Raw genomic sequence first — 25,484 nt, forward strand, 5'->3', positions numbered from 1 at the left:
AACCCAAACCTGAATCAAATAAACTATAATTCTAATAGAAAATAGTATTTTACGAAATAGCAAAAATTTATGAAACAAAATCACTAGAAATTAAATTTACCTTGTACAAGCTGTAATTTTATGACAAATATAATTTGTCTGTCACCGTCATAGTGACCTGTATAACGTCCAGTGCATTGCAATATGTCACTTAAAAATTTAGTCAAGTATATAGCAAACTACTGAGTACTGAGCGGAAAAACAGATCGTGCAAAACATGAACAATCGATTTGCACGAAATAAAGCTGGGACGGGGGGAAAAATAGTTATGTAAAATAAAGGCCCGTCTTCAAATACAGACATAATACATATATCTGGTTCATAAAACAAAAATGTAACTTTCTTATTACTGAAAGGATTTTTGTGAAATAAACGGCAAAATGTTTAAATTGATACATGGAAATTTATGCAAACCATAAAAATACTCCAAATAATAATTTCACCCGAAAACTCTAAATAAAACAAAAGATGATGCAATCTCACATCAATGAATATAGAGTAAAAATGAGGTTCGGCGTGAAAAATATAATGCAATATTTTACAAATGTACTTTCACTTTGTGACCCTTTTCTGCTGGGGTTTACTTATTGTGACGGCAGAGAAAGGAAAGGCTGCAGAAATATTATATTCAGATGCTCTTTCATTCGTTACTTTCTGGGGATTCATATTGTGACAACAGGGAACGCGTTGTTATGCTTGACTATAATACAATAGAGAAAGAAACAAAAACACTCGACAATCTGATTTATACTCGGGGGGGGGGGGGGGCAACGCCCCCTCGTACAAATCAGATAGCCTCGTGTTTCGGTGTTCTTTCTATTATATATTGTGGCGCAAGTTTTTATTACGCTGCACGCTTTGACATTGAATGATTATACCTTTTTGCCAAGTATTGCAGTCAATGTATAAAGAACGGGGTTTAACGCCGAATTTACAGGCAAAACAAATACAGCTGTCCAAGCGTAAACGTCTCCAGATATAACTTTTCCAGACATGGCCATTAGTCCTACAATTATAATCTGGGGTATTAATTTATCATCTCATTTTTGTATTTGTTTTTATAAGATAATGAAAATCAGTTCGTACACAAGGAGAGTGTAAAATAACACCAGTAAAATTTTTAAAACAGTTATTCAAATCAAATGAAATATAACTAAACAGGTGAGTTTTTATTTCCAATAAATATAATATACAGTTCTAAAATCTTATCAATTGAAAAGAAAAAATAGATTTTGTAATAATATGCAAAACCAGCTGTTAGCTTATGATTCGTTACACATAAACGGAGTATGAAATTTTCATGTATTCATCTAAAATATTTAACAATAATTGTTTGTTTAAAATTAAGATGCATTTTTATATTTTGTTCACAGTAATTGTATTTTTCACATTAAAAGTTATGAATCATAAGACAATTGCATGTCAATACTTTTTTTAAAGTTTCACATACGTCCGCAATTTTTAAATTTAAATAATATTTCTTTTTTTCTTATGTAATAAATAAGTACGCAAGAACAGAGCGATTAAATACAGAATTAAACACTTTTACAGTGATAATTTACTTGTCACTAACAGCGTATCTTAAAGGAAAAAACATAATAAAAGTAATGATTAACATACCTATACATCCAATAGGGAACCAAACACAGAAAGTCTGTGGCTACAACCAACAATAAATTTCTCGCTACAATAAGATCCTTCTTTCTCCCAGACTGTGTCTTTTTCAAAGTTCGTTTTGAGTTTCGAATATCCTTAAAAATTGACCATTGTCCAAGTGTGATGAGGAGAAACGTTATAAAGTTAAAAACAACAAAATTCAAAACGGAATAGAGCCAACCTGGAGGTCTATCTCTTGTTAAGGGAGAGCAATACAGACACCTGACTTGTTATAAAATGAATGGTTAAAATATGTGGAAAACAAGAGCGGGAATAAGGAAATAAATAAACAGAAGAGCCATGTGACAATGGAAAACGCAATAGCCTTTTTTGGTAGTAAATCGAACTTGTCCAAACGGATATTTGATGACCAGAAGTCTGTCTAGTGTTATTAAACAGAGAAATACAACGCTTGCTTCTGACGACAAGGTAGAAAGAACGCCAGCGAGAGTACACCACGTGCTGTTTCGCCAATAGTCATCCATAAAGATATATCTGAATAAGAAGATATCACAAATCTAAATGTATAAATTTATCCATCCATAATTAAAGAGGATATTTTGAATTAAGACTTAAAATTTCCTTTTATAAATAATCTTCATCTTAAGCTATACAGACCTGAAAAATATTTCATTCTTGCTAATTTGTAAATATTTTGAGAATTCAAAAGCGTTTAAAAATATAACATACCGATTTCGGAATAAAGCATCCGCCACAGCTATCATTATTAAGTATATACCCATTAGAAAGTCAGCTACTGCTAAGTTAGTAACAAAAATACCATATCCTAGCTTCAACCGCTCTCTGTCGAACTGCAGACGATAAATAAATGACAAAATGTTTCCTAGCAACGCACAAAGACCAATCAACCAAAGCATCGTCTGTAACACTGATATTCTCATCAAGTCTTCACACGAGGAGAACTCATCCTTTTGAGGAAAGCAATTACCTTCCGGTACATGATTTGGTCTGACACAGCAATATTTATAGGCTGGTGTATGTAAAATCTTTAGTGATGAGACCCCTGTAAACATTCCTTTGTCAAAAGAAGCAATTTTATTAATTTTGAAAGAAATCTGTTCCACAGCGAGATTTCCAAGCCCAAACTCTTCAATGTTTTCAAAATAGTTGCCAATGAATTTCAAGCAAATCAAGATTTAAGCCAGCAAATGTATTTGAGGCAATGGTTTTAATCTTAGTTGATGATATTCGCAGGTGTCTTACAGACTTTAGGAACTGGAATGTGTATGATTCTAATGCAGACAGGTGACTATTTCCATCAAGTTTCAACATAGTCAAACGTTGTAATCCACTAAATACAGACGGAAATAACGTTGTTATCAAATTGTTGCTTAGGTCAAGAACTCGTAAGTTAATTAGTTTCGAGAATGCATTCGGTTGTATTTGGGCAATTTTGCAATTGCTAACATTTAATATATACAAAAACTGGAAATGTAGAATATCTTTACTCAATATGTTCTTCGTTTCTCTATTTTCCTGGAGGGCTAACGACCGTAATTGTTTTGGATATGAAGTTATTTCAGTGTCATTGAAAGTTGTGCATCTTGCTGCAAACCCTTCACATGTACACTGCTTGGGGCAGATGAAATCACAAAGAAACTCGTCATCACCATAAATACAATCCCGGACCCCATCACAAACTTGATCTAGATTTAGACACATTTTGCTTGATGAACATTTGTAATAACCTTCACATGCTGTCGAAAACTTCTCTGAAATTAGAAGAAAACACGAAATAAATTATTCAAGTCCTATTAGAATTAAGTACTTGACAAGACCTAATAACTTTACATCATGCCGGTTGTCTTCAAATTCTAATGCGATTTCAGGATGTTAAAGATAAATACTTTTTATTGAAAAGGAAAAGAATTCAACACTTTACATTGTTAAATTTAGCTTTACATTTTTACACACAACAATTTATGACGATGTATCACAGACAACTGAATCAAGACAATAAGAACATTTATCCAATGCATTTCGGTAACATTACGCTAACATTAACAATTTGAGAACCTTTAAATTCTAGTGCAGATGAGAGATATCTTTCTAATATAATCGTATATGTCATGAATACCGTTACAATTTCTTCTTCCATGACAATTTAAAAGGCCTATTGGGTCATAATAATATTATCAATGACATATTATTGATATCAAAATATTTCTTTCTACTTCTTTCTAAACAATACCAACATTTCTTCTGCACTTTCAGTATCTAAAATGGTACTCATTGGTCATGTCTTTGAATCATATAATGCTTCTTTTGTGTAAGAGCATTATTATTGAAGTCTTCGAATAGGTTACTTAATGACAAACAGTTTATATCTCGCTCTTTTCTCACGTGATAAACAACTGACGTGGTCTAAATCGATAATTGAAAAATATCATATTTGACATGTTTGCCCATTCCTAAAAAATGGTTTAATGTATTCATATGAAGATAAATGTGACTTAAAATTACTTACCTTTACATAGTCCTGGTAGATACCGTGATGCTAATGAAGAAAAGATTTTCCAATGACTGACTCGCACATCAATAACAAAATTGAATTCATTTTTTTCAATAACATCAGACAATTCCATAATACGATAAATGGTGATGTTAGGATTCTCAGTTATGTTTCCAAACATTAATTCACCTATCTTCTCAGACATTGGGCTACTCTGAATGTATAAGATCGTCCTTTCAAAATTTTGTGTAAATGGTATTGATGCCAAGAAGTCGTTAGCTAAAATTTTGTATTCACACTCGTAATTTCTGTCAATAAATTCAAAAGGTTTCAGTTCCTTGTCCAGTATATTAAGCATGCGATGTGTAAAAGCAATTCCCTCAGATAGTACGTACGATGAATATTTGATACTTCGTATTATACTTTTAGGTGAGTGTAGTTGTTTGACCAACATTTCAAGATCTGGTCCTCTTACATCGCCCTTTTCAAATACAATAAGAACCTCTCTTTCTGAGTCGTCACATCCTTTAATGATAAATATTGGCGTCAGTGGTTTTGATGTCGGAAACAACGTTTATATGCATATATATATTCTCTACGATAACTTATAATATTTATTTTATTAGCATATTATTATTTATAATCATCATTTAATCAATAAGTTATGCTATATCTAAGATAACTTACAATGTTTAATTTATTATTTGTAATCACGATTTAACAATAAGTTATGCTATCTATAAGATAACTAACAATGTTTAATTTATTATTTGTAATCACATTTTAATCAATAAGTTATGCTATCCTTGAAATAACTAATGATGTTTAATTTATTAGCAGTTTTTCGTAATTACGATTTAATCAATATGTTATGCTATCCTTAAGATAACTTATGATGTTTAATTTATCAGCATTTTTTTTGTAATTACGAATTAATCAATGAATTATGCTATCAAATTATATGTACAAAACATTTAACCTAGTCATACGACAATAATCTTACCACAATCAATTTCATCTTCTGCGTTAGGACAATGTGCAGTACCATCACATAAAAACATAAGAGGTATACAGTAACTGTCTGGGCATTGAACCTTGCCTTTCGGACATGTCATATTACCTGAAATGAAAACTTTATACTCATGTACATGCCGATTGATTATGTGCAGAGGAATAAGGATTTTCTGCCAGTAGCATATCAAAATATGAAGCGAAGGACATTAGCGTTATATATATAAATAAATTATTTGTAATAATATCTGGATATCCCTCGGGAGCAATAACAAATTACTGACCCCCTCCCGTATGCTCGGTATTATTAAGTATGTTCGTTAGGGCAAAATTAACATCTATGACGCGAACTAATTTAACTGCTTTAATCACAAAATAATTACATGAAAATTGCAGGCTCGGTTTGATTGAGTCTGTAAACAAGGGGTAATGAAAAAAGTATAACATCCCTCAGGCCCCGAGCACCGGCTTGAGCAGTACTAAATGTCAATGCTTATAATTGTTGGAATCAATGATCCCGTAGGACCAGAAACATATAACAGTACCAGCACTGAAGTGATGTACGGGACAACTTTTTACAGCTGCTCAGGAAGTTTATATTACCACAGTTCTGAAGGTGCGCCCCAGATCTACACCCAGTAATCAATCCAGATCTGTCAATATTGTATACACATTCCTCTGACTTATCTACTACGTTCTTATCATCAGGACAACTTTTGGAATTTTCTTCAAATCCAGATTCTGAAATATACGAGCGAAAAATGGTTGGAGGTCCTTTAATAATTAAACTACAGATCATTTATGAAAACACACTCAAGAAATAGCTTTTGATAATTAGAAAGTAATTAAGAAAAAAAGAAAATAAGATAATTTCTATCAGAGTAATAAGTTCAACCAGTACATCATTCAATTAGATATAAATTTATTGTAAATCATGAATTTGCAGTCAGTTTAATTTCTTACTTGAAAGGAAATTTGAGCCACCAATGCCTTCGGGTTGATGTCTTAAAAGTTCATCATCGGATATTTCTGAATGACAAACGTATAGTAAATAATAAATTTATCAAGATATTTACTGGACAATTAATGCAACATGTAGTTACTTTTTTTTTCTTGTTATATCTATATGAAAGAAACAAAACTACTTCATCCGTAACAAATCAAACATAAAGCGTTTTTTAAATTACGTTAAAGAATTATTTTATGTTTTCATTCCAATTACCTTAATTTTGCACGGAGAACAATATTACAATATGGATCAAATAATACAATGCATTGTGAAAAAGTCTTAATAAAAATGTAACTGTATTTGAAATCTGGAAACAAAGTGATCCCTCGGAAGCATTAATCACAACAAAATTACATAATAATTGCAAACTCGGTTTGATTGAGTCTGTACATGAGTGATACTGAATAAGAGCAACATCCCTCACGCCCCCTAGCGCCGGCCTGAGCGGTACTCAATTCTCAACACTTAATAGTGCTGGCATCATTGATCCCGAAGGACCAGAAAAATATAACAACACTGAAGTGAAGTACGGGGCAACTTTTTACAGCTGCCACACAGCACTTGACACCTGCTGTTGTGAAGTATAAAAATCTGGAAACAAAGTGATCCCTCGGAAGCATTAATCACAACAAAATTACATAAGAATTGCAGACTCGGTTTAAAAATTCTTCATCATTCTGTAAATCAGTGTTTTAGATGTAAAACATTTAAAGTCATTCTCAATAATACTATTATTTGAAAAATAGTGTTTTATTAGTCGGTTGTTTTCAATTCTTTTTATATATCACGTGATGATATTATCTATTCCGTTGACACAAACCTTCTATGCACGTTACATTTCCAATATTGAGTTGAATGTTCTCATAATTTACAGACGTATTTTTCCAGACTAAAGTTCTGTGTAAAGTCGTGTATTGGTATTTAAACAATAAAAGGTCCTCAATTTCATCATCATTAAGTTGTTTCAATGTGTTGCAATATTCAACAGATCTGGAGAGATATAAATTAGATAGTACTTAAAACTCAATTTCCATTACCATGTCCATGTTTCCTATATTGCTCTTATGAATATTATATACATATAAGGCATGACCATCCAAACGGGCACTATAAGGAACTAAAGATTTACAACATAGGTCAGATATATACCTTAAAGGACACCTGTAAGCAAAATTTAAACAAACTTTACCGTTTCGAAATCGAGTTATTGCCACTTCTCTGAATTTATTCTATGATGTAAGAAGGGTCCCTTTTTCATAAATAAGGAACCTTTAAATTATCTGCAATACCATCTTTATGAAAAATGTTTTCCCATTAACTTTTCGTAAGAAATAAAATGTAACATTCAGCTTACGATCCACATGAGCAGGAAGATTGTTTCTACTCAAAATTTATGAAATATTTATTAAAATGTTACCCTATCCCTTCCATTTTTAACATGTGTTTGACCAATTTCCTTATTAAAATAATCCGTAAAATTTACTGAAATGAGTGCATGTTGGCAAAGTTTCAAAAGTATATTGGTTGATCTTCAAAATAATTAAGTACTTTGCAAATATCAGGTACCATTTTTGTACCATAGATTTAGCATTAGTTAGCCAATAATTACCTTTATTAATTCAATGATTAAAATAAAATTATTTTTTCTTCCCAAAATAGATACGAGATATGCATAAATATTGTTTAAAGAAAAAAAGAAAAATGTTGACCCTACTGAAGTTTGAACCAACGGCCCTAAGTTTGAATGTATTTAATAGTAGTTTTGTACTATTGTGATATAATTCAAAGCGGATGTAATGCATTAGGATGGTCGTACCTTAACATTAAACTAACTTTTCAATAATATAAAGTCTTCTTCAATGATATATCTTCCTACATAATAAAGAGGATAAAACATTTAACAAATGAAATTTAAATAGCATTACAATAGGATTGTCACAAAAATACGATCAGGGTATAAACACACTATGAAGAGTCTGTTAAAATATACAAGTCCTATTTAACGTTTAAAACTTCAAAATGATTTGGATTAAGAAAGAATAGGTCTTTAACATCGAGCTCCGACACAGCTTGTCCAAAATGTTTTCTCCTGCTGTGAACTCACCCACATATATTTCCACAATTTTAAGTTCAAAGTTTAGTAACTCGACTAAAATGCAACAAGTAACAGTAATATTTTATTTTAAAAAATGGTAATGTTATACAAATTCATAAAGGTTGAGATACTTTTACAGCCATTGAAATAATGCTTAAAAGTGAAAATTGCATAGTCGGTTTAATTGAATTTGTTCAAAAGAAATAATAGAAAGGACATGCTTCTAACATCGACTTCAGCAGTATATTAGTCTTCAACGCAATAACGAATTGCAAAGAATGATCCCAATGGGCAACAACAGTTTAACAGTACTTTAATGAAATACAGTACAATTTCTAACACTGCCACTAAATGCTTGACCACCTGTACCTGTTGAAAATAACAACACTTTATTTTTATATTATTTCAGCTATGCAGAACAACAGTACTTACGATATGTCTGGTTTCCAACTTATAACCAATGTGACTATTAGGCAAATGCAGTGAGAGTATGAATGTTGAAAGTCTGGGTCATCAAACATAGATACTGTCTGAAGTACTGGATTACATGATTGTATAACCTTCAAATACAAAATACTTTACGGATACAGTAAGAACATTGACTGAAAATGAATATTGGATTCAAACATTTTATAGATTGATTATATATTTGCAATTATTTTTCTTATAATAATATTCCTCAAATACATATAGTACATATATCAACACATGAATTTACAATTGTGTTATAAGCGATTTCAACAACAAACATATGTTTATGCAGCATTGCCATTAAGCAAAGCAACTTTGAAAGTGCAAACGTGGCCCAAAGGTGTAGTTCTATCTCCAAGCCGAGGAATATAATCTAGGGTTCGAACCCTAATCAGATCTCGACATTATGTCTTCATATTACATAAATCAAATTTTAGGAAGCAGGCTCCAAATGATTTATAATAATATTTGCAGGGCCGTCCGTGGATTAATTTGTTGATTTCAAGCCTTTTGTTTCGCTTGTATGGTTTCTAATCCCGCCAGGGACTTTGAATTCTTATATTTGAGGAAGTTATCCAGCTACCTTACGAAACGTCCGGGCTTCTTCTCAGGTGCTAACTGACGCATGGAAAGCCACACTACCAATAAAACTTTATAATAATAAGTTGCAAGAATTGGTACACAAATTGAACTAACATAATTATTAAAAATATTTTGAAAACAATATATAGTTTACCTCTTGTGTGCAATTCGCTTTACCGTCACTAATGAAATAAACGTCCATAGTGAGATCAATTGGCTTATCATTAATGTAAGTGTTATAAATAGCAAGTTTCCCGTTCCTAAAAAAGTCGAATTCAACCTTAATACACTATTAATAATAACAAAACCACATATTACAAAAAAGATTAATGTTTATATAATTGAAAAGAAAATATTTAACATAGATAACTAGTGCAAAATGTTTATTTGCTTACATTATTTTTGAATCTCTAGGAATGATCACATGTACCAGGAAAAATCTCCAAATGAGGTAAATACCCTCCTTACGGTTTGAAACATAAGGTTAGAGCATTAAACGAGACGTATCTGTTACTGAAATTGTTGCTAACTCAGATTATAACATTTACTGGTTGGGGACTACCAAAACCGGACAACCACCAAACCCGGACGTCCCTAAAAATGCTTATTTAGTATATTCTTTGTTTAGTTGTTGTCTGTTTAACAATAAATGTATGTTTCATCTAAAATTAAGTAAATAAATTTATTTCAACCTCCGTAAATGGTAATATTTAAATGACTATTTCAAGAATGTTGACGTTGAAATGTGGGGGTCAAGAAAGCAATGCCTGACCTCATATACCAGCTATAATCATTTGCAGAGTAAACAATGGAATATTCAAAACTTCAGCATTTGTTGCTGAAATATTGTATATCATGTACAAATCAAAACACCCAAGCTTTTATCTGAATTAAATCACATCATGTTCATATCTGTCCGGAAACATGGTACAGTAGTGTAAACAATTTAGGTACTTTTGATACCCTCTTTGTCAAGCCTCAGATATAAGTGTCAATACAATCAGAAATAAACAAACTAGTTTGTTAGTTAGGAGAAGAACCTAGCTGTGTCAATCGTTCTTATCTCTAGGTAAAAAATTATGAAATCTGTACGGAAAAATGTTCAAAGAGTGTCCGGTTGATGGTCCCCGACCAGTATATGGAAGTATGTAAAACTAAAATGTAACAAACCATTCCAAGATGTCCATGTTTAGAAAAACTGTCAAAACTTCATTTGCAGAAGATATATGATCAAATCCACAAATAACCTTCATCGTTTTCCCGCTAATTACATCTAAATAATATAAAACTAGAGTAAAATAGATAAATACAGAATCCCTAAAGAAAGCCCAACACTGCAAAATTGAAAATGTTGCAGGCTCGGTTTGATTGAGCCTGTTCATGGACGGTACTGGAAAGTGCAAGTTTACCGTCCACGCCCCCTAGCACCGACTTAAGCAGAATTCAACATTTAAACATGAAATAGTAAAATTTGAATTTAGAAACATCCGCAGATGTGTACATACGGCGGTTATCATGGAACCTTCAATGCGACACTTCCGTGCCATTCCATGAAAAGCGGCGTATGGTCCCCAAGTAATGAAAAGCGTGTGCCCTAAACGAGAAAACAATGGGCGGAACTAAATAAAATGGAATTTTGAAAGGGGATCAGAGGTTATGAAGCCTGCGTATCACAGATAAGACGTCAAAAGACAAAATTAAAAAGCAGGCAACATATCCTAAGGGTGATTTAACATTATTCAAGTAGGAATATTGGAACCACCCAACTAGAAAATGCCGAAAAGTTGAAACTAAAAGTACCATAAGCACAACAATAATGTCGTGCTAAACGACAAAAACCTAAAAACCTAAACCTATAAAACAGCACGTAACATTCATGTGGAAAACCATCGTAGGATTAACATATATTTGTAGTCTAGTTCTGTAAATCATTGATTAGAAATGATGCTATTTTTACCTATGGCTAACATACTTCTGGATGTTTGCGCAAAAGACAAACTCCGAAAACATGATGCAGAGTCATTATATAAAGAAATAAAAGACATAGCAAAATGAAAGAAGACTGAAGTTTTAGCGAAAGAAATGCAATCGCAATATTATAAAAATCTTCTTTTTTTATTTCAGATGATCGGAATGCTTCCATGACATTATCGAAAACGCCCGGAGCTTTGCTTACTATAAACAGCGTTTGAAATATTACTAGGTATAACACGGAAAAAGTATAACCGAGAAAATATTTTCGTTACAAATCGGTTGCTATGATTTCTGTATTACATGAACCAATGTACACAGATGACGGCTTTGTTACACTGTATATAACTCTCTTGTCCAATACCAACAATATGCATCGAATTTTCAAGTAAATTATCGGTTTTACGTATAAAATATCACATGATAAAGTTAGAAACGAACGTTTCTATAACAAAGTCAGCTACTAAGAAAATGTGAATTGGTTACTTATTTTTTTATTTCTAAAACATTCTTTTACAAACCAACTACATATCACTGGTGAATTTATTTTCATTGAAACAACTTCTTTTCTTTTAAACGGCAATACTAAGTATCTTTCCTGATTAAATCGTTTCGTGCATTCACCATTGGATGACCTTGTACCAGTTTAAACGAAACACTTTTCATATTTGTTCTACATGTAAGACTTCCGACACGTATTGTATCAAACATTTCTCTTTACTTTTTCATTTCAAATATTATTCACGATGCCAATAAAAATGGAACAAAACTAAGTTTATTTACTTCTAAAGAAAAAACGACACTATAATAAATAGATAGAATTATCTCTCATATATACATGTAGTAAATCAAATACCATTATAACGATGTTGTAAATGTGGCATAAACATTAAGAGCAAGTATAATTGAAATCAATTACCACTTAATATGTACGTGCCCGACTCTTTATATCCTGATTGCCACCAATGCACACATGACCTCATGTCGGGCTTCTCACAAGGTTGTTCGTCACTGCCGTCCGTGCAATCATGGTAATTATCACACACTATTTTGTTAGGAAAACATCTAATGTAGTCACAGTGAAATGCGGATGGACTGCATGATTCTAAGGTAAAAGAACGTTATTTACTAATTATTATATCATTTTCAGCAGACAGAATAGTCATACTTATATCTCCATTTATTACATGCTTTCCGGTGGTTTATAGGATTATATCAGTGAAATATAAAACTGGTAATTTTACTGTTTGAAACAGTGGAATTATCAATTTAATAATTTCACTGTTTTGAATTTAAGCCCCTTATTATGTTTCATTGAAATACCAACGTGCACAGTACTGAAAACCAACTTAATAACACGACGTTGCAAATGACGTCACGTTGTATTATTATTATGCGCGCTTTTCGTTTAGTATTAGCTTAAAATGTCATCTTAAAACGTTTCTTTGCATATGATAAAAAGATTTTTTTTTGTTTTAGTGTAAGATCGAAATATATGTCACCTCGTGAACACTAAAAGCTCATATTTCACTAGTGGCTGCGCCACTCGTGAAATATACCTTTTGGTGCTCACTCGGTGAAATATATTCCGATCTTAAACTGAACTTAACAAATATCCTCTATTTAATCATTTGAAAGATATATTTTTTATATAAAAAAAAATTCATATATGGAACAACTTAAAAAAGGAAAGTTATGTAGTTGAGTAATAGTATCTTGGACGTTGCACCATTAAATTATTTTTTTCATATTCAACGTCTTGATGTACTATTGCTTTATTTTATTACATATGACATTACTTATTGTGAGTTCTCAGACTTAGATATTCTTATTTCATCAGGTAACATATACGTTGTATAACATGTTGTTTGCTATTGTGACGTTAATGTCTTTAAAAAGATATTTTTACTAACATATCAACACTTGCTACTTAAAGAGTTATTTAATCAGATAGTCTGTTCAAAACACACATCAATTTATACATATAATATACAAGTACCACAGTTAAGTTCATCTGTCTCGTCGAAGCAGTCAAAGTAGGCATCACAACGTAATGTCAGTGGAATACATTGGCCATTTCCACATGTGAATTCTTCTTTTGAACAATGACGGTAATCTAGGAGAAGCAACATTTAGAAGAACATGAAAAGTTTTACTGATTGAAAAATATCATAAATATGATGATATAATAAAGATAAAGCCAATAGAGAAAGATTTTTCTTTATGTCAGTGCTTAAGTTGCGTACAACAATGTATGTTTATTTGATGTTCATAAATTCATATTTTTCCCTATATCATAAAGGGCTTTTTGGGATGTTAAATTCTCATCCTTTGTCTTTCTTTCCTTTATTATAGTTTAAAACATTTGTTTTTAAACTTGATTTAAGAAATGCTTTTTTAATCACGCTCGCATGCATACTGTATATTCCAGAAACATGGTCTTGATCAAAGACTCGTTCTCATGAATCTTCCGTGGAGTGGTATTCACAAATATTTCAAAATAATAATTATAAGACTGGTTAAAGAATATTGAGTTCCAAAGATTACCGCAAAATTCATCTGACGAGTCGATACAATCAATAATGAAGTTGCAAACGAGACTAACGTGAATACACTTTCCATTGTCACAACTAAATTGATCACCAGCACATGTACCATGACCTAAAATAAAGGAATATTCTAGTGAGTTCTTAAGATTGTTGTGGAACATGTCCATGAATAAAAACAAATCTACAGAGTATTACAGGTATTGTCCACTAAGTCCGTATTTATCACATGATTTTAGACAAAAAATTATACTATAATAATTTCATCGTGAAATCGTCAAGATATATTTTAACTGTACCAACGCAAAATCATAGTGTATATCGTAAAATAAAGTAATTTCCAAAGATACAGTTTCCACAATACCATAAAATGTACATATTCCTGAAATTATAAACACGTTTGTGCAAAACTGTAAATCATTCCGGAATTATTTTTTAAACATAGAAAAAACTTTTCATTTTGTTGATTGACTTTTTATTGGTGCATTGAACCCAACAACATTAGACGCTTGCGCAATACATGTACCAACGTTCAAACCGACAGAATCAAGTTTTATCTATAATAACATTCAATTGCAATTCATTTCATTCTTAAACCAGAAATTGAAAGTCGATTGGTTTTCAAAATTGGAGTGTATGTACAGTATACTTATATTTTTGCTCCGTAATGTCAGCATAAAACCAAACATAGATAGCAAACATCGATAAGAAATATACTGATCATATTAACAAATAATGTTGCTGAAACAAAACTTTTATTCTTTTCATTTTTGAAGTATAACTATCAATTCCAAGTGCTCATTTCTCTTGCCATTGAGTGTGTACCTAATTGTTTGTTTTGTAATGTTATTAAATTCTTTTTAAACTAAAAATATATATTGCAGCTACAAGTCAAGTTATAAAAGGTTCCCAAAATAGGTCACTATTGACATGCTCGTATTGAGATAAGTAACACTAGTTATGATTTCCCTACCTTCGATAGCATTATCACAATTAGATTCGTCCGAAGCATCAATACAATCCAACACACCATCACAAAGTGAAATGAAAGAGATGAACTCATGACTTGTACAATAGAATAATGACTCTATGCCCAATATTGCAATGTTCTTCTTTCCATTTTCTGTAATAAACAATAATGTAAACCTTTATCGAATACTGCATTTATTTCCATAATTTCTGTAAATAATGTGATATATTGTCATTATTTGTTTTGGTTGAAGTAGGGAAGAATTTGCTTTGAAATGTTTTATACAAATATTTCGAACATAAACAGACAGAAAGCTGGCAAAGTGGTGATCAATGATTATTTAACAAACACTTAAAGCGATTTATGTTGTTGTATAAATGTTTTCTATAAAACACCCGTACAGGTAAATCTGTCTTAGTTTGTTGTATACATATGCCAAGTTGAATACCGAATTTACTCGTTTATACATCTTTTTAATTGACGTATATTTTGTTTTTAACATTGTTTTGTATGCAACATATAACATGTATATAGTTTATCTCTGACAAGATGGTATTTCCAATATTATCATTGTTCTATTTTTAGAACATTAACTACATGTGTGTAAACAAAAGATTTAACAAGAAGTTTCTTAACTGTTGTAGTAGAAAATTCTATATTATGATTCATGCATTATATTTAGATAGAAATTTCCAGATTATTCTTTATTGTTGAAGGTGCTAGATTATGATTACCGAAGAAATTAAAAGTCTGATCTAGAATGATCTTAGCTAATATATATCAGCGGACATTTTTTCATTTTTGAAACACACCACTTTTAAGTTTAAAACCAGCAGCTAGCAGTCATATCTTTTGATTAAGAAAAGTTTGTAGCTGAACCTTCCCAGGAGGTATTAGATTTGGAAAACTGATAAGCTCGATCTTGCAAAAAAGTATAATTTATCAGAAATGAAATCTTACATGCGTAAGCAAGAAATTTTCTGATTCGTTATTTTGTTGATGAAGATATTTTTGGAGAAGATGCACTTTCTCATATTATTGAAATAAGGTTAAGAGAGCTTGAACTTAAACTTAAATTAGAGAAAATGCATTTAGAAAAAGAAAGAGAAGAAACTGAAAGGGAAGAAAGGCAGTTTGAAAAAGAAAGAGAAGAAAGGCAGTTAGAAAAAGAAAGGGAAGAAAGTCAGTTAGAAAAATAAAGGGAAGAAAGGCAGTTGGAAAAAGAAAGGGAAAGGCAGTTGGAAAAAGAAAGAGAAGAGAGAGAATTTCAGTTAAAAATGAGAGAATTAGAAATCAGAGAGAGAGCAAATCAGTTTAAACATAAAATGAATACAAAATTTGATGTCACTAAAAATATAAGGCTTGTTCCATCTTTCCAAGTAAAAGAAGTTGATTAGTATTTTCTTCATTTTGAAAAGGTTGCTGAAAATTTAAAATGGCCAAGAGAGCAGTGGACATTACTTTTACAAAGCGTCTTAATTGGTAAAGCTCGTGAAATCTATACACAACTTACTATTGAACAAAGCTCTAATTATGATAATGTAAAAGAATTAATTCTGAAAGGTTATGAGTTGGTACCAGAGGCTTACAGGCAAAAATTCAGAAATTCTAAGAAAGATATTGGTCAAACCCATGTCGAATTTGCAATTTCGAATTTCAAAATTTCAAAAAAATTTCAAAAAGAACAACTTTTTGATCGGTGGTGTCTTTCTAAGAAAATTAATAAAAATCATGAAAAGCTCAGACAGCTCATGTTAGTTGAAGAGTTTAAACGTTGTATTCACTCTGATGTTAAATCTTTCTTAGATGAAAAACAGGTAGAAACTTTAGAAGAAGCTGCCCGTCTAGCTGATGATTATTCTTTAACCCACAAAGTCTCATTTATGAATAAAGGGAAGTCCATACCCTCACATTTTAATTCCAAGTTCAGTTCTGGTAATTTATCTGGCTCATCTAGTCAGTAAAATACTCCCAAATCAAAGTCATTTGATGAACATGAAGGTCAAAGTCCCTTATCTTGTCCTAAATGCAATAATTGCAAGAAAACTGGACATCTTATTTCTGATTGCTTTACCTTAAAAAGGAGGCAACAGCAACGTGATGAGGCCAAACCCACAGGTCTTACCACTTCAAGGTCTGAACTGCAATTTTGTATTGATAAAAATGCAATTTTGAAGGTCATAGAACCCAAGTCTGATTCTATAATGGAGATTTATGAACCATTCCTCTCGGAAGGTTCCGTGTTACTTATCGGTGATACTTGCCCACCTACTCTATTTAAATTTTAAGAGACACAGGAGCTTCTCAATCTCTTATTTTAGCAGATACACAGACTTCTTCTGGATCTAGTGTCCTTATTCAGGGTGTAGAGTGTGGTTTTTCTAATGTCCCTCTCCGTAATATTTATTTGTCCTCAGATTTGGTAACTGGGTCGGTGGCTGTAGGTACAAGATCTTTCTTACCCTTTTAAGGTGTTCATTTATTGCTAGGTAATGACTTGGCTGGAGATAAGGTAGTGATAAATCCACTTGTAACTGACACTCCTTGTGTGGATCAGACACCTGACCCCATTGAGCAGGAAATTCCTGACCTTTATCCTTCATGTGCAGTTACTCGAGCTATGGCTAAGAAGGTCATTCAAGAAGGCAGTTATTGTTCAGATATTGTCTGATAATTTTATAGGTCAGTCTTTTGATAATGAAATATTTTTTTCTCTCACTCCTATTCTGTCTGAAACTCAGACAGATTGTTCAATATCTGACTTTTCTACACCAAGATCTAAAGATCAAGGTCATGACACACTGTCAAGGTCACAGCTTATCAAGGAACAACAAAATTATCCTGAGATTTCAGTCCTTTTTCAAAAGGCCTTTAATGAAGATGAAGCTTCACAAGTCCCTGTTTGTTATTATGAAAAGAATTGGATTTTAATGAGAAAATGGCGACCGCCCGATGTCCCTGCTAAAGAGAAGTGGACTGTTAATCACCAAATTGTGGTCCCTAAATCATATCGCCAGGAAATATTAAACTTGACTCATGAAACACACATAGCAGGTCATTTAGGTGTTAATAAAACCTACCATAAAATTCTCAATCAGTTTTATTGGCCTGGCCTTAAAGCAGATGTGTCAAGGTACTGTGAATCTTGTCATACGCTCTTGTCATGGTTGTAAAACCTAACCAGACAATACCTTAAGCTCATTTACAGCCTATTCCTGCATTTGATGAACCTTTTAGTAGAGTTATTATTGACTGTGTAGGTCCATTTCCAAAAACTAAATCAGGTTCTCAGTAATTATTAACTATTATGTGTGCTTCTACGCGCTTCCCTGAAGCTATTCCTTTAAGAAATATTAAAGCCAAAACTATTGTCATGGGTGAAATTTTTCACATTTGTTGGTTTACCTAAATCAGTACAGTCTGATCAAGGGTCTTACTTTATGTCTGGTATTTTCCAGCAGGTCATGCACGAGTTAGGAATTAGTCAATATAGGTCTTCAGCCTATCATCCTGAAAGTCAAGGTGCATTAGAAAGATTTCACCAGACTCTGAAAAATATGATAAGGTCATATTTTTTTTGACACTGAAAAAGACTGGGATGAAGGCATCCATTTATTGTTATTTGCTGTAAGAGAATCTGTTCAGGAATCTCTTGGCTTTAGCCCTTTTGAATTAGTATTTGGTCACACTGGCTGAGGATCCTTAAAACTTCTTAAAAAGAAATTCCTGTCTGAAGATGACATATCTTTAAATTTGCTTCAGTATGTATCAGATTTTCGAAATAGGTTGACTAATGCATGTGAGTTAGCTAGGCTTAATTTAAAATCAACACAAAGTAAAATGAAATCAAGGTATGGTGAGAATGCTCAAGAAAGAAGTTTTAACCCTGGTGATAGAGTACTTGCTCTTTTACCTATACCTGGAAACCCATTACAGGCAAGATACTTTGGTCCTTATATTATTGAAAAGAAAGTCAGTCACCTAAAATATATTATTAATACTCCTGGGAGGCGAAAGCAAAAACAAATGTGTCACATAAATATGTTAAAAGAATATTTTGACAGAGAAAGCACAATTAGTAAACCTATATCTGTTGTTAACTCTGTTCCACAAAATCAATGTTCAGTTGAATCAAATAGTTATGAAAGTTTTGAAAAGTCTGATCCTGGTTCAGCAAAGCTTGAAAACTCTGATATTCTGAAAAATCTGGATGAAAAACTTGCTCACTTAGAACCGTCGAAACGAGATGAACTGAAACAGCATATTTATGAATATGAACACTTATTTCCTGATATTCCCACACGGACTGATAAAATATATCATGACGTCATTCTTGAAAACACTGAACCAATAAAACAACATCCATATAGAACAAATCCTGTAAAACAAAAGTACCTAAGACAAGAAGTTCAGTATTTATTGGATAATGACTTTATTGAACCAAGTCAAAGGAGTTACAGCTCTCCATGTATTCTTGTACTGAAATCAAACGGAACATATAGAATGTGTACAGATTATCGTAAAGTGAACTCTGTAACAAAAACTGATTCATTTCCTATACCACTAATTGATGACTGTATTGACAAAATTGGAAAAACAAAGTATGTAACAAAGTTTGATCTTCTAAAAGGATTCTGGCAAGCTCCACTTACTGATAGAGCTAAAGAAATATCAGCCTTTGTAACAACAGACGGCTTTTCATGGAATGGCACGGAAGTGTCACATTGAAGGTTCCATGATAACCGCCGTATGAACACATCTGCGAATGTTTCTAAATTCAAAATTTTACTATTTCACGTTTAAATGTTGAATTCTGCTTAAGCCGGTGCTAGGGGGCGTGGACGGTAACTTGCACTTTCCAGTACCGTCCATGAACAGGCTCAATCAAACCGAGCCTGCAACATTTATAATTTTGCCGTGTTGGGCAAAGAAAGCCAATGGAATTTTGAAAGGGGATCTGAGGTTATGAAGCCTGTGTATCACAGATAAGACGTCAAAAGACAAATTTAAAAAGCAGGCAACATATCCTAAGGGTGATTCAACATTACTCAAGTTGGAATATTGGAACCACCCAACTAGAAAATGCCAAAAAGTTGAAACTAAAAATACCACAAGCACAACAATAATGTCGTGCTGAACGATCTTCAGCAGATAAAGTCATGCCATTTGGTATGAAAAACTCACCAGCAACTTTTCAGAAGCTTATAAACATGGTAATATCTGGTCTACACGAATGTGACGCATACATTGATGACGCTATCATCTACTCTGATGAATGGGAGGAACATCTCAAAACTATAAGAGCATTCTTCGACCGACTTAGTGATGCTATATTGACAGTTAATCTTGAAAAAAGTGAATTTTGTCATGCAATTTTATCATTTTTAGGACATGTAGTGGGACAGTGTGAAGTTAAACCAATAGAGGCTAAGGTCAAAGCTATCTCTGAATTTCCTGTGCCTACTTGTAAAAGACAACTGATGCGATTTCTTGGTATGGCAGGGTATTATCGTAAATTTTGTAATCACTTTTCGGTTATTGCAGAACCATTGACAAATTTGCTGAGGAAAGAAACAAATTCATTTGGAATGACAAGTGTCAAATGGCATTTGAAAGCCTTAAAGCCATACTTAAGAGTGCACCAGTTCTCTTGGCACCAGATTTTAATAAAAACTTTAAGTTAGCTGTAGATGCTTGTGAAATAGCTGCTAAAGGTGTATTGATCCAAGAAGACAACAATGGTGTTGACCATCCTGTTTGTTACTTTTCTAAAAAAGTTTAATGAACATCAGAAAAAATACTCTACTATAGAGAAGGGGTGCCTTGCTCTTATTCTTGCTATTTAGCATTTTGAAATTTATCTAACTTCTTCAAAGTTGCCTGTTGATGTCTTAAGTGATCACAATCCCCTAACTTTCTTGCATGAACTTAAAAACAAAAATCAAAGGCTGTTGAGGTGGATTTTGTTTTTGCAAGAATATAATCTTGACATAAGACACATTAAAGGGAAAGATAAATTGATCCCTGATGCACTTTCTCGTGTCTAAAACTGATATTTTCAGTATTTTTTGACATTTAGCATCTATATCATCTGATTTTTTAATTTTACTTTGTTGATTGCTATTGTTTATAATAAACATATAAATGATTTTATATAAAATTGTTTAACATTTCTCCTAAATTTTTCATAGGTTACATTGTCGGATTTATGTAAAAGAAATATTCATTTCATTCATATTTCTTTTTCTTGAAGAGGGGAAGAGTTATGTATGCAACATATTACATGTATATAGTTTATCTCTGACAAGTTGGTATTTCCAATATTATCATTGTTCTATTTTTAGAACATTAACTACATGTGTGTTAACAAAAGATTTAACAAGAAGTTTCTTAACTGTTGTAGAAAATTCTATATTATGATTCATGCATTATATTTAGATAGAAATGTCCAGATTATTCTTTATTGCTGAAGGTGCTAGATTATGATTACTGAAGAATATAAAAGACTGATCTAGAATGATCTTAGCTAATATATATAAGGGGACATTTTTCATTTTCTTTACCTTTTAAGTCATCAATACACTTGGAGTATTGTACAACTTGGATATTCAGCTTGGATTTTAAAATAGATTAAATTATTCTTGTGGATTTTATTGTGGGAATTTATTCTATAGTGTTCCTGGATTTAACTTGGATTTAACTGTGCTGTTCAAAAAGGGATCATTCCAGGATCAGACTAGACATTTGAGATTTACATTTTTATTTGGACTTCAAGTATTTGTAAGCATAAATTGTTCTTCAATTTTTCTTTAATAATTTTTCTGTAGTAAATTTATTGTTACAAGTTTGTTGCTGGCTTTTCTTTCTCGTTACGCCTGGCTCGTAACAACCTCATTCAATAAATGTCAATATTATAAATAGAAATTGTCCCGTTGTGGCTGAGGGGTTGCCTTTAATGGTTGAAGCATCAGAATTGCAGCCACCGTTTAACCCTGCGTGATCGTAAGAGGCGACCAAATGGATTTGAATAACTGAAGTCTATCCAATTCTTAGCTAAGGTGGGATGATTTTGACCCTTGTTGTTTTAAAGATTGTAACATCCGAGTTTAACCAAAATTAGCTTTCCTGTTTCGGCACAATATGACCACAACTGTGTCGAAAATAAACAAACAAACAAACCATATAAATGGAACTTGTGAAATTTATCTTTATTCTTAAGTTAAAACTGTGTCATTTTCCCCTGAATTTCAAATTACCTCTTTGTACTCTTTTTTAAAAAGAATTTTACCACCAATTCTAATATACCTGAAACATTAAAAATGCAATTAGTTTCATCAGAAGCATCTTGGCAATCAAGGACTCCATCGCAAACTAGGGTTTTTAAAACACGTTCTTTACTCGCACAATGGAAATAATGTTCTGAATCAAATATTGCTTGCTCTTTTGATGGCATTGCAAACATTTTCTCAAGGAGTGGATGACCTGAAATGATGATTTCATTAATGATATATATTTAGATCAAAGTAAAGTTAAAATGTCTTAAAGACTATGTCTCTACTTTAATCATTATTAACAACAACACTTTTTTAAAAGTATAAAGGAAGATACCAAAATAGCTGTTATAAACTTCTTTGAAGTGATTCTTGAACTAACAATTGAACAATGAGCTTTTATTCAAAGCAATGAACATATATCAAGGTTATTACATTTAAGTTCTTATCTGCGGCTAAGATGGATCCAATAATGGAGTAATGAAATACCCATTTTAGGACACCATCCCGAAAACCCTATTATCACTCAAAGATGTTGTGTATGTTATGAAAAAGTAAATGTACTTTTCTCTATGCATTGTCTTTCATCTGAAGAATCTCTGCAATTAATCACACCATTACAACGCTTGTACGATTCTATAAGTTGACCGTCATTGCATTCAAAACCGTCCGTTGAAGAATTTATAGCTTCCCTAATCTGGCTGTTGAAATTGTTGGAACCTTGAAATCAAACCAGTGAAACTCGAAAAGTATGTCACAATTTAAATATTACACCCAAAAATATTGGAAGTGGTTAAAAGAAATGTGTGAATTTCAGATTTTATGAGTTGTTATTCAAATAATCCACTTATGATATTAAACACCATATACGGCAATTCAAAACGTTGATGACTCAGATATTGTTTGTTTGTCTGGATTTTACTACGATTTTAGCACAGAAATTATCGTGCCCAAATGTATGTACATATAAAGTGGAAAGTATCGATAAAAAAATAGTTTTTTGAATTAACAAAAGTTAAAACACTTACGTTCAAGTTTACATATATCCCATTGTTGCCCTTCATATGTGATATAACACCATTGTAATCCTTTTGACGAAGGATCCCTACAGTAATTAGAGGCATTATCAAGATTTCTGTCGGGAAACTGAGACAGAGTTATTTCATCTTGTGTATAAAACATATCCCATCTTAAACAGCTTTTACCCGAGACTGTCACGTTAACATTTTCATTGTATGACTGTTGTATTCGCACACATCTATCGCTGACTGTATCTTAAATGTCAAAAAGGAAAAACAAACGGAGATATGCTGAAGCTGAAAGTATTTTATTTAACCATTGTGAGGAAATAAATCAACATGTGAACATTTATTATTTCACCAGATAACCGCCTCCGTGATCGAGGGGTTAGAGTCGATGACTTCTAAACCAGTTACCTCTCTTGCGTGGGTTCGATCCCCGGGAGATGCTTTGGTAGTTTAGCGCGGAGGAAGGTAGTCTAGTACTGGTGTAACTCTCCAGGAACGATGGTTAAGAAACTACCCGCCTATATGACAGAAATACTGTTGGGAAAAGGCGTAAAATGAAACAAACAAACATTTCACCAGATGCAGACATATTAGTTTAGGAATGTTCTTGTCCATTTAACTCTACTTTTTTGTAATTTTAATCTTGTTTAAAAAAACATCGCCTGAATCTAAATTGTGTTACATAAAGAAAAATGTACAGCACAATAATTTTTTACTAGAAATTCTGAGTACCGACTGAAATCTGGCTAAACACAACGTTGTTTGAAATAAAAACTCACCCTTATAACTACACATTCCCATAACATTTACACCTTTTGTCTTCCTGAAGCACCACAGATATCGATACATATAATCTTTGAAATAAGGAAATGCGTTTCGACAGTAGCTTATGTTATATCCATCCCGTTTCTCACACTTATACCCATCTTTTGTTTTGTCAAGATAACCATTATACTCAGCTGGTGTGACCGCTTCATTCAATTCTAGAAAGCAAAAACCCATATAAATATTTGAGCAACCTTAAAGTGGATACCTATTTCTACTGAATAATAGCATTTTCTTTCTTATTTTCAATTGATATGACAATAACGATTAGTTAACTGTATTTAAAGCCCCCCCCCCCCAAAAAAAAAAAAAAAAAAAATAAAGTCAGAGTTTTAATCCTGACATGACCATTCCAGTCTAATTGAACTTCTATCCGACAACCTGTGTATGAGTATTCGATATTAAATAATAAAAGAACAGGTATGATGACATTTATTGGCTTTACAAAAAAAAACAATAAAAAAAACAAAGTACATATAAATCATGTAAATATATCTAGTATATAAACTTTTCTGTTTAAAGTCGCGTTCGCCTTTTATATTTTGTTGACCATCAAAATTTCATTCGGGCGAATTGTAAACTTAGCCCCTGAGTTAACTTATAAAGTACATCTGCCTAAAATTATCGGGGCTTGCCACTAATTTCAGTATAAATGCTTTGATTATTAATCTAATGTCATGCTGTATACAATATTTACCATTAAAGCGACAAACACCCCAATCCACTGCAGGGTTCATTGTTAAACACCACAATACGCCTGATTGTGCAGGATCTCTGCAGAAATTAGACGCCTCGATGATTGTCTTATCAGGAAATGCGTCGTCTGTGTAAAAATGTCGATGAGGATATTGGCTGTCCCATCTTTGACAAGATAGACCGCTAGAAGTTGTACTTACATTGCCAGTGTAAAGATGAGATAGTGTACGATCACTTATCACTGAAATTGTAGGTGAACGTATTAAACTACAAACTTTTCATTCTTGAAATGAGATGTTTCCTTTTCATATGAAAGAAGTAAGTCTGTTGTAATTTCTTTATTATTTGCATTATTTGCTAAGAGGGAGCTCGAGATGGGCTGCTTAAACAATAATCGCATTTAAAATAAAGATATAAACTGTTAATACTTAAGTAGATTATCAACATAATTTTAAAGTACTTAATTAGTTACTATTTTATTATAAAGTAATTCTCAGAAAGTGACATATCTACATTTTTTTTCGCAGAATATTATAATGATACCTTTTGCTGTTTTATTGAAAGGTTCCTCACAAACGAAATAAAATGCTGAATCTGACAGGCAGCTGTGTGTCTCCCAGGTATTATCGTGATTCGCTAAGTGAAAGCCCATTCTTGTGCAGTTTGCATTTGATGGCTGCCCACTTGCCCTGCCAATTCAAAATATCTTGAATACTAGCTTTTTGTCCTTGTTATTTTTGTTTTTTTAAGACACATTAACATAATAATAGCCTATATTCAACTTAAATATACATAAATATAAAGATATATAAAAAGAACAGAACAAAACACAACCTTTTTA

At 32.2% G+C, this 25,484-nt stretch overlaps 2 protein-coding genes across 2 annotated transcripts; both read right to left on the minus strand.

Moving 5' to 3' along the window:
* Positions 1-2,037: 2,037 nt before the first annotated feature.
* Positions 2,038-6,204, minus strand: LOC132746737 (uncharacterized). The gene is made up of 6 exons (XM_060735982.1): positions 6,143-6,204; positions 5,783-5,920; positions 5,172-5,288; positions 4,184-4,693; positions 2,386-3,428; positions 2,038-2,190 (listed from the first exon to the last, which is right to left on the minus strand). The coding sequence occupies exons 3-5, from the start codon at positions 5,281-5,283 to the stop codon at positions 2,815-2,817; spliced, it is 1,236 nt and encodes a 411-aa protein (XP_060591965.1). The 5' UTR covers positions 5,284-5,288; positions 5,783-5,920; positions 6,143-6,204; the 3' UTR covers positions 2,038-2,190; positions 2,386-2,814.
* Positions 6,205-6,571: 367 nt separating this feature from the next.
* LOC132746738 (uncharacterized) lies at positions 6,572-13,439 on the minus strand. The gene is made up of 6 exons (XM_060735983.1): positions 13,307-13,439; positions 12,227-12,412; positions 10,507-10,609; positions 9,491-9,596; positions 8,716-8,843; positions 6,572-7,178 (listed from the first exon to the last, which is right to left on the minus strand). Exons 1-6 carry the CDS (start codon positions 13,437-13,439, stop codon positions 6,986-6,988), a joined length of 849 nt encoding a protein of 282 aa, XP_060591966.1. The 3' UTR covers positions 6,572-6,985.
* Positions 13,440-25,484: the final 12,045 nt, after the last annotated feature.

This window comes from Ruditapes philippinarum, unplaced genomic scaffold, assembly GCF_026571515.1.
Source record: "Ruditapes philippinarum isolate M1 unplaced genomic scaffold, ASM2657151v2 ctg4900_1_1_1_1, whole genome shotgun sequence".
NCBI lineage: Eukaryota > Metazoa > Mollusca > Bivalvia > Venerida > Veneridae > Ruditapes > Ruditapes philippinarum.

Bases quoted from the DNA above. Each gene is read 5' to 3' on its own strand.
- LOC132746738 (XM_060735983.1), bottom strand. From the start codon at position 13,439: ATGTTGCTTCTCCTAGATTACCGTCATTGTTCAAAAGAAGAATTCACA. The intron at 10,610-12,226 runs GTAATTGATTTC...TATATTATTTAG, and splicing joins GGGCACGTACATATTAAGTG to ATGTAATTAGCGGGAAAACG. The intron at 8,844-9,490 runs GTAAACTATATA...TTGTATTTGAAG, and splicing joins AAGCGAATTGCACACAAGAG to GTTATACAATCATGTAATCC.
- LOC132746737 (XM_060735982.1), bottom strand. From the start codon at position 5,283: ATGACATGTCCGAAAGGCAAGGTTCAATGCCCAGACAGTTACTGTATA. The intron at 4,694-5,171 runs GTAAGATTATTG...TTATCATTAAAG, and splicing joins AGAAGATGAAATTGATTGTG to GATGTGACGACTCAGAAAGA. The intron at 3,429-4,183 runs GTAAGTAATTTT...TTCTAATTTCAG, and splicing joins TCTACCAGGACTATGTAAAG to AGAAGTTTTCGACAGCATGT.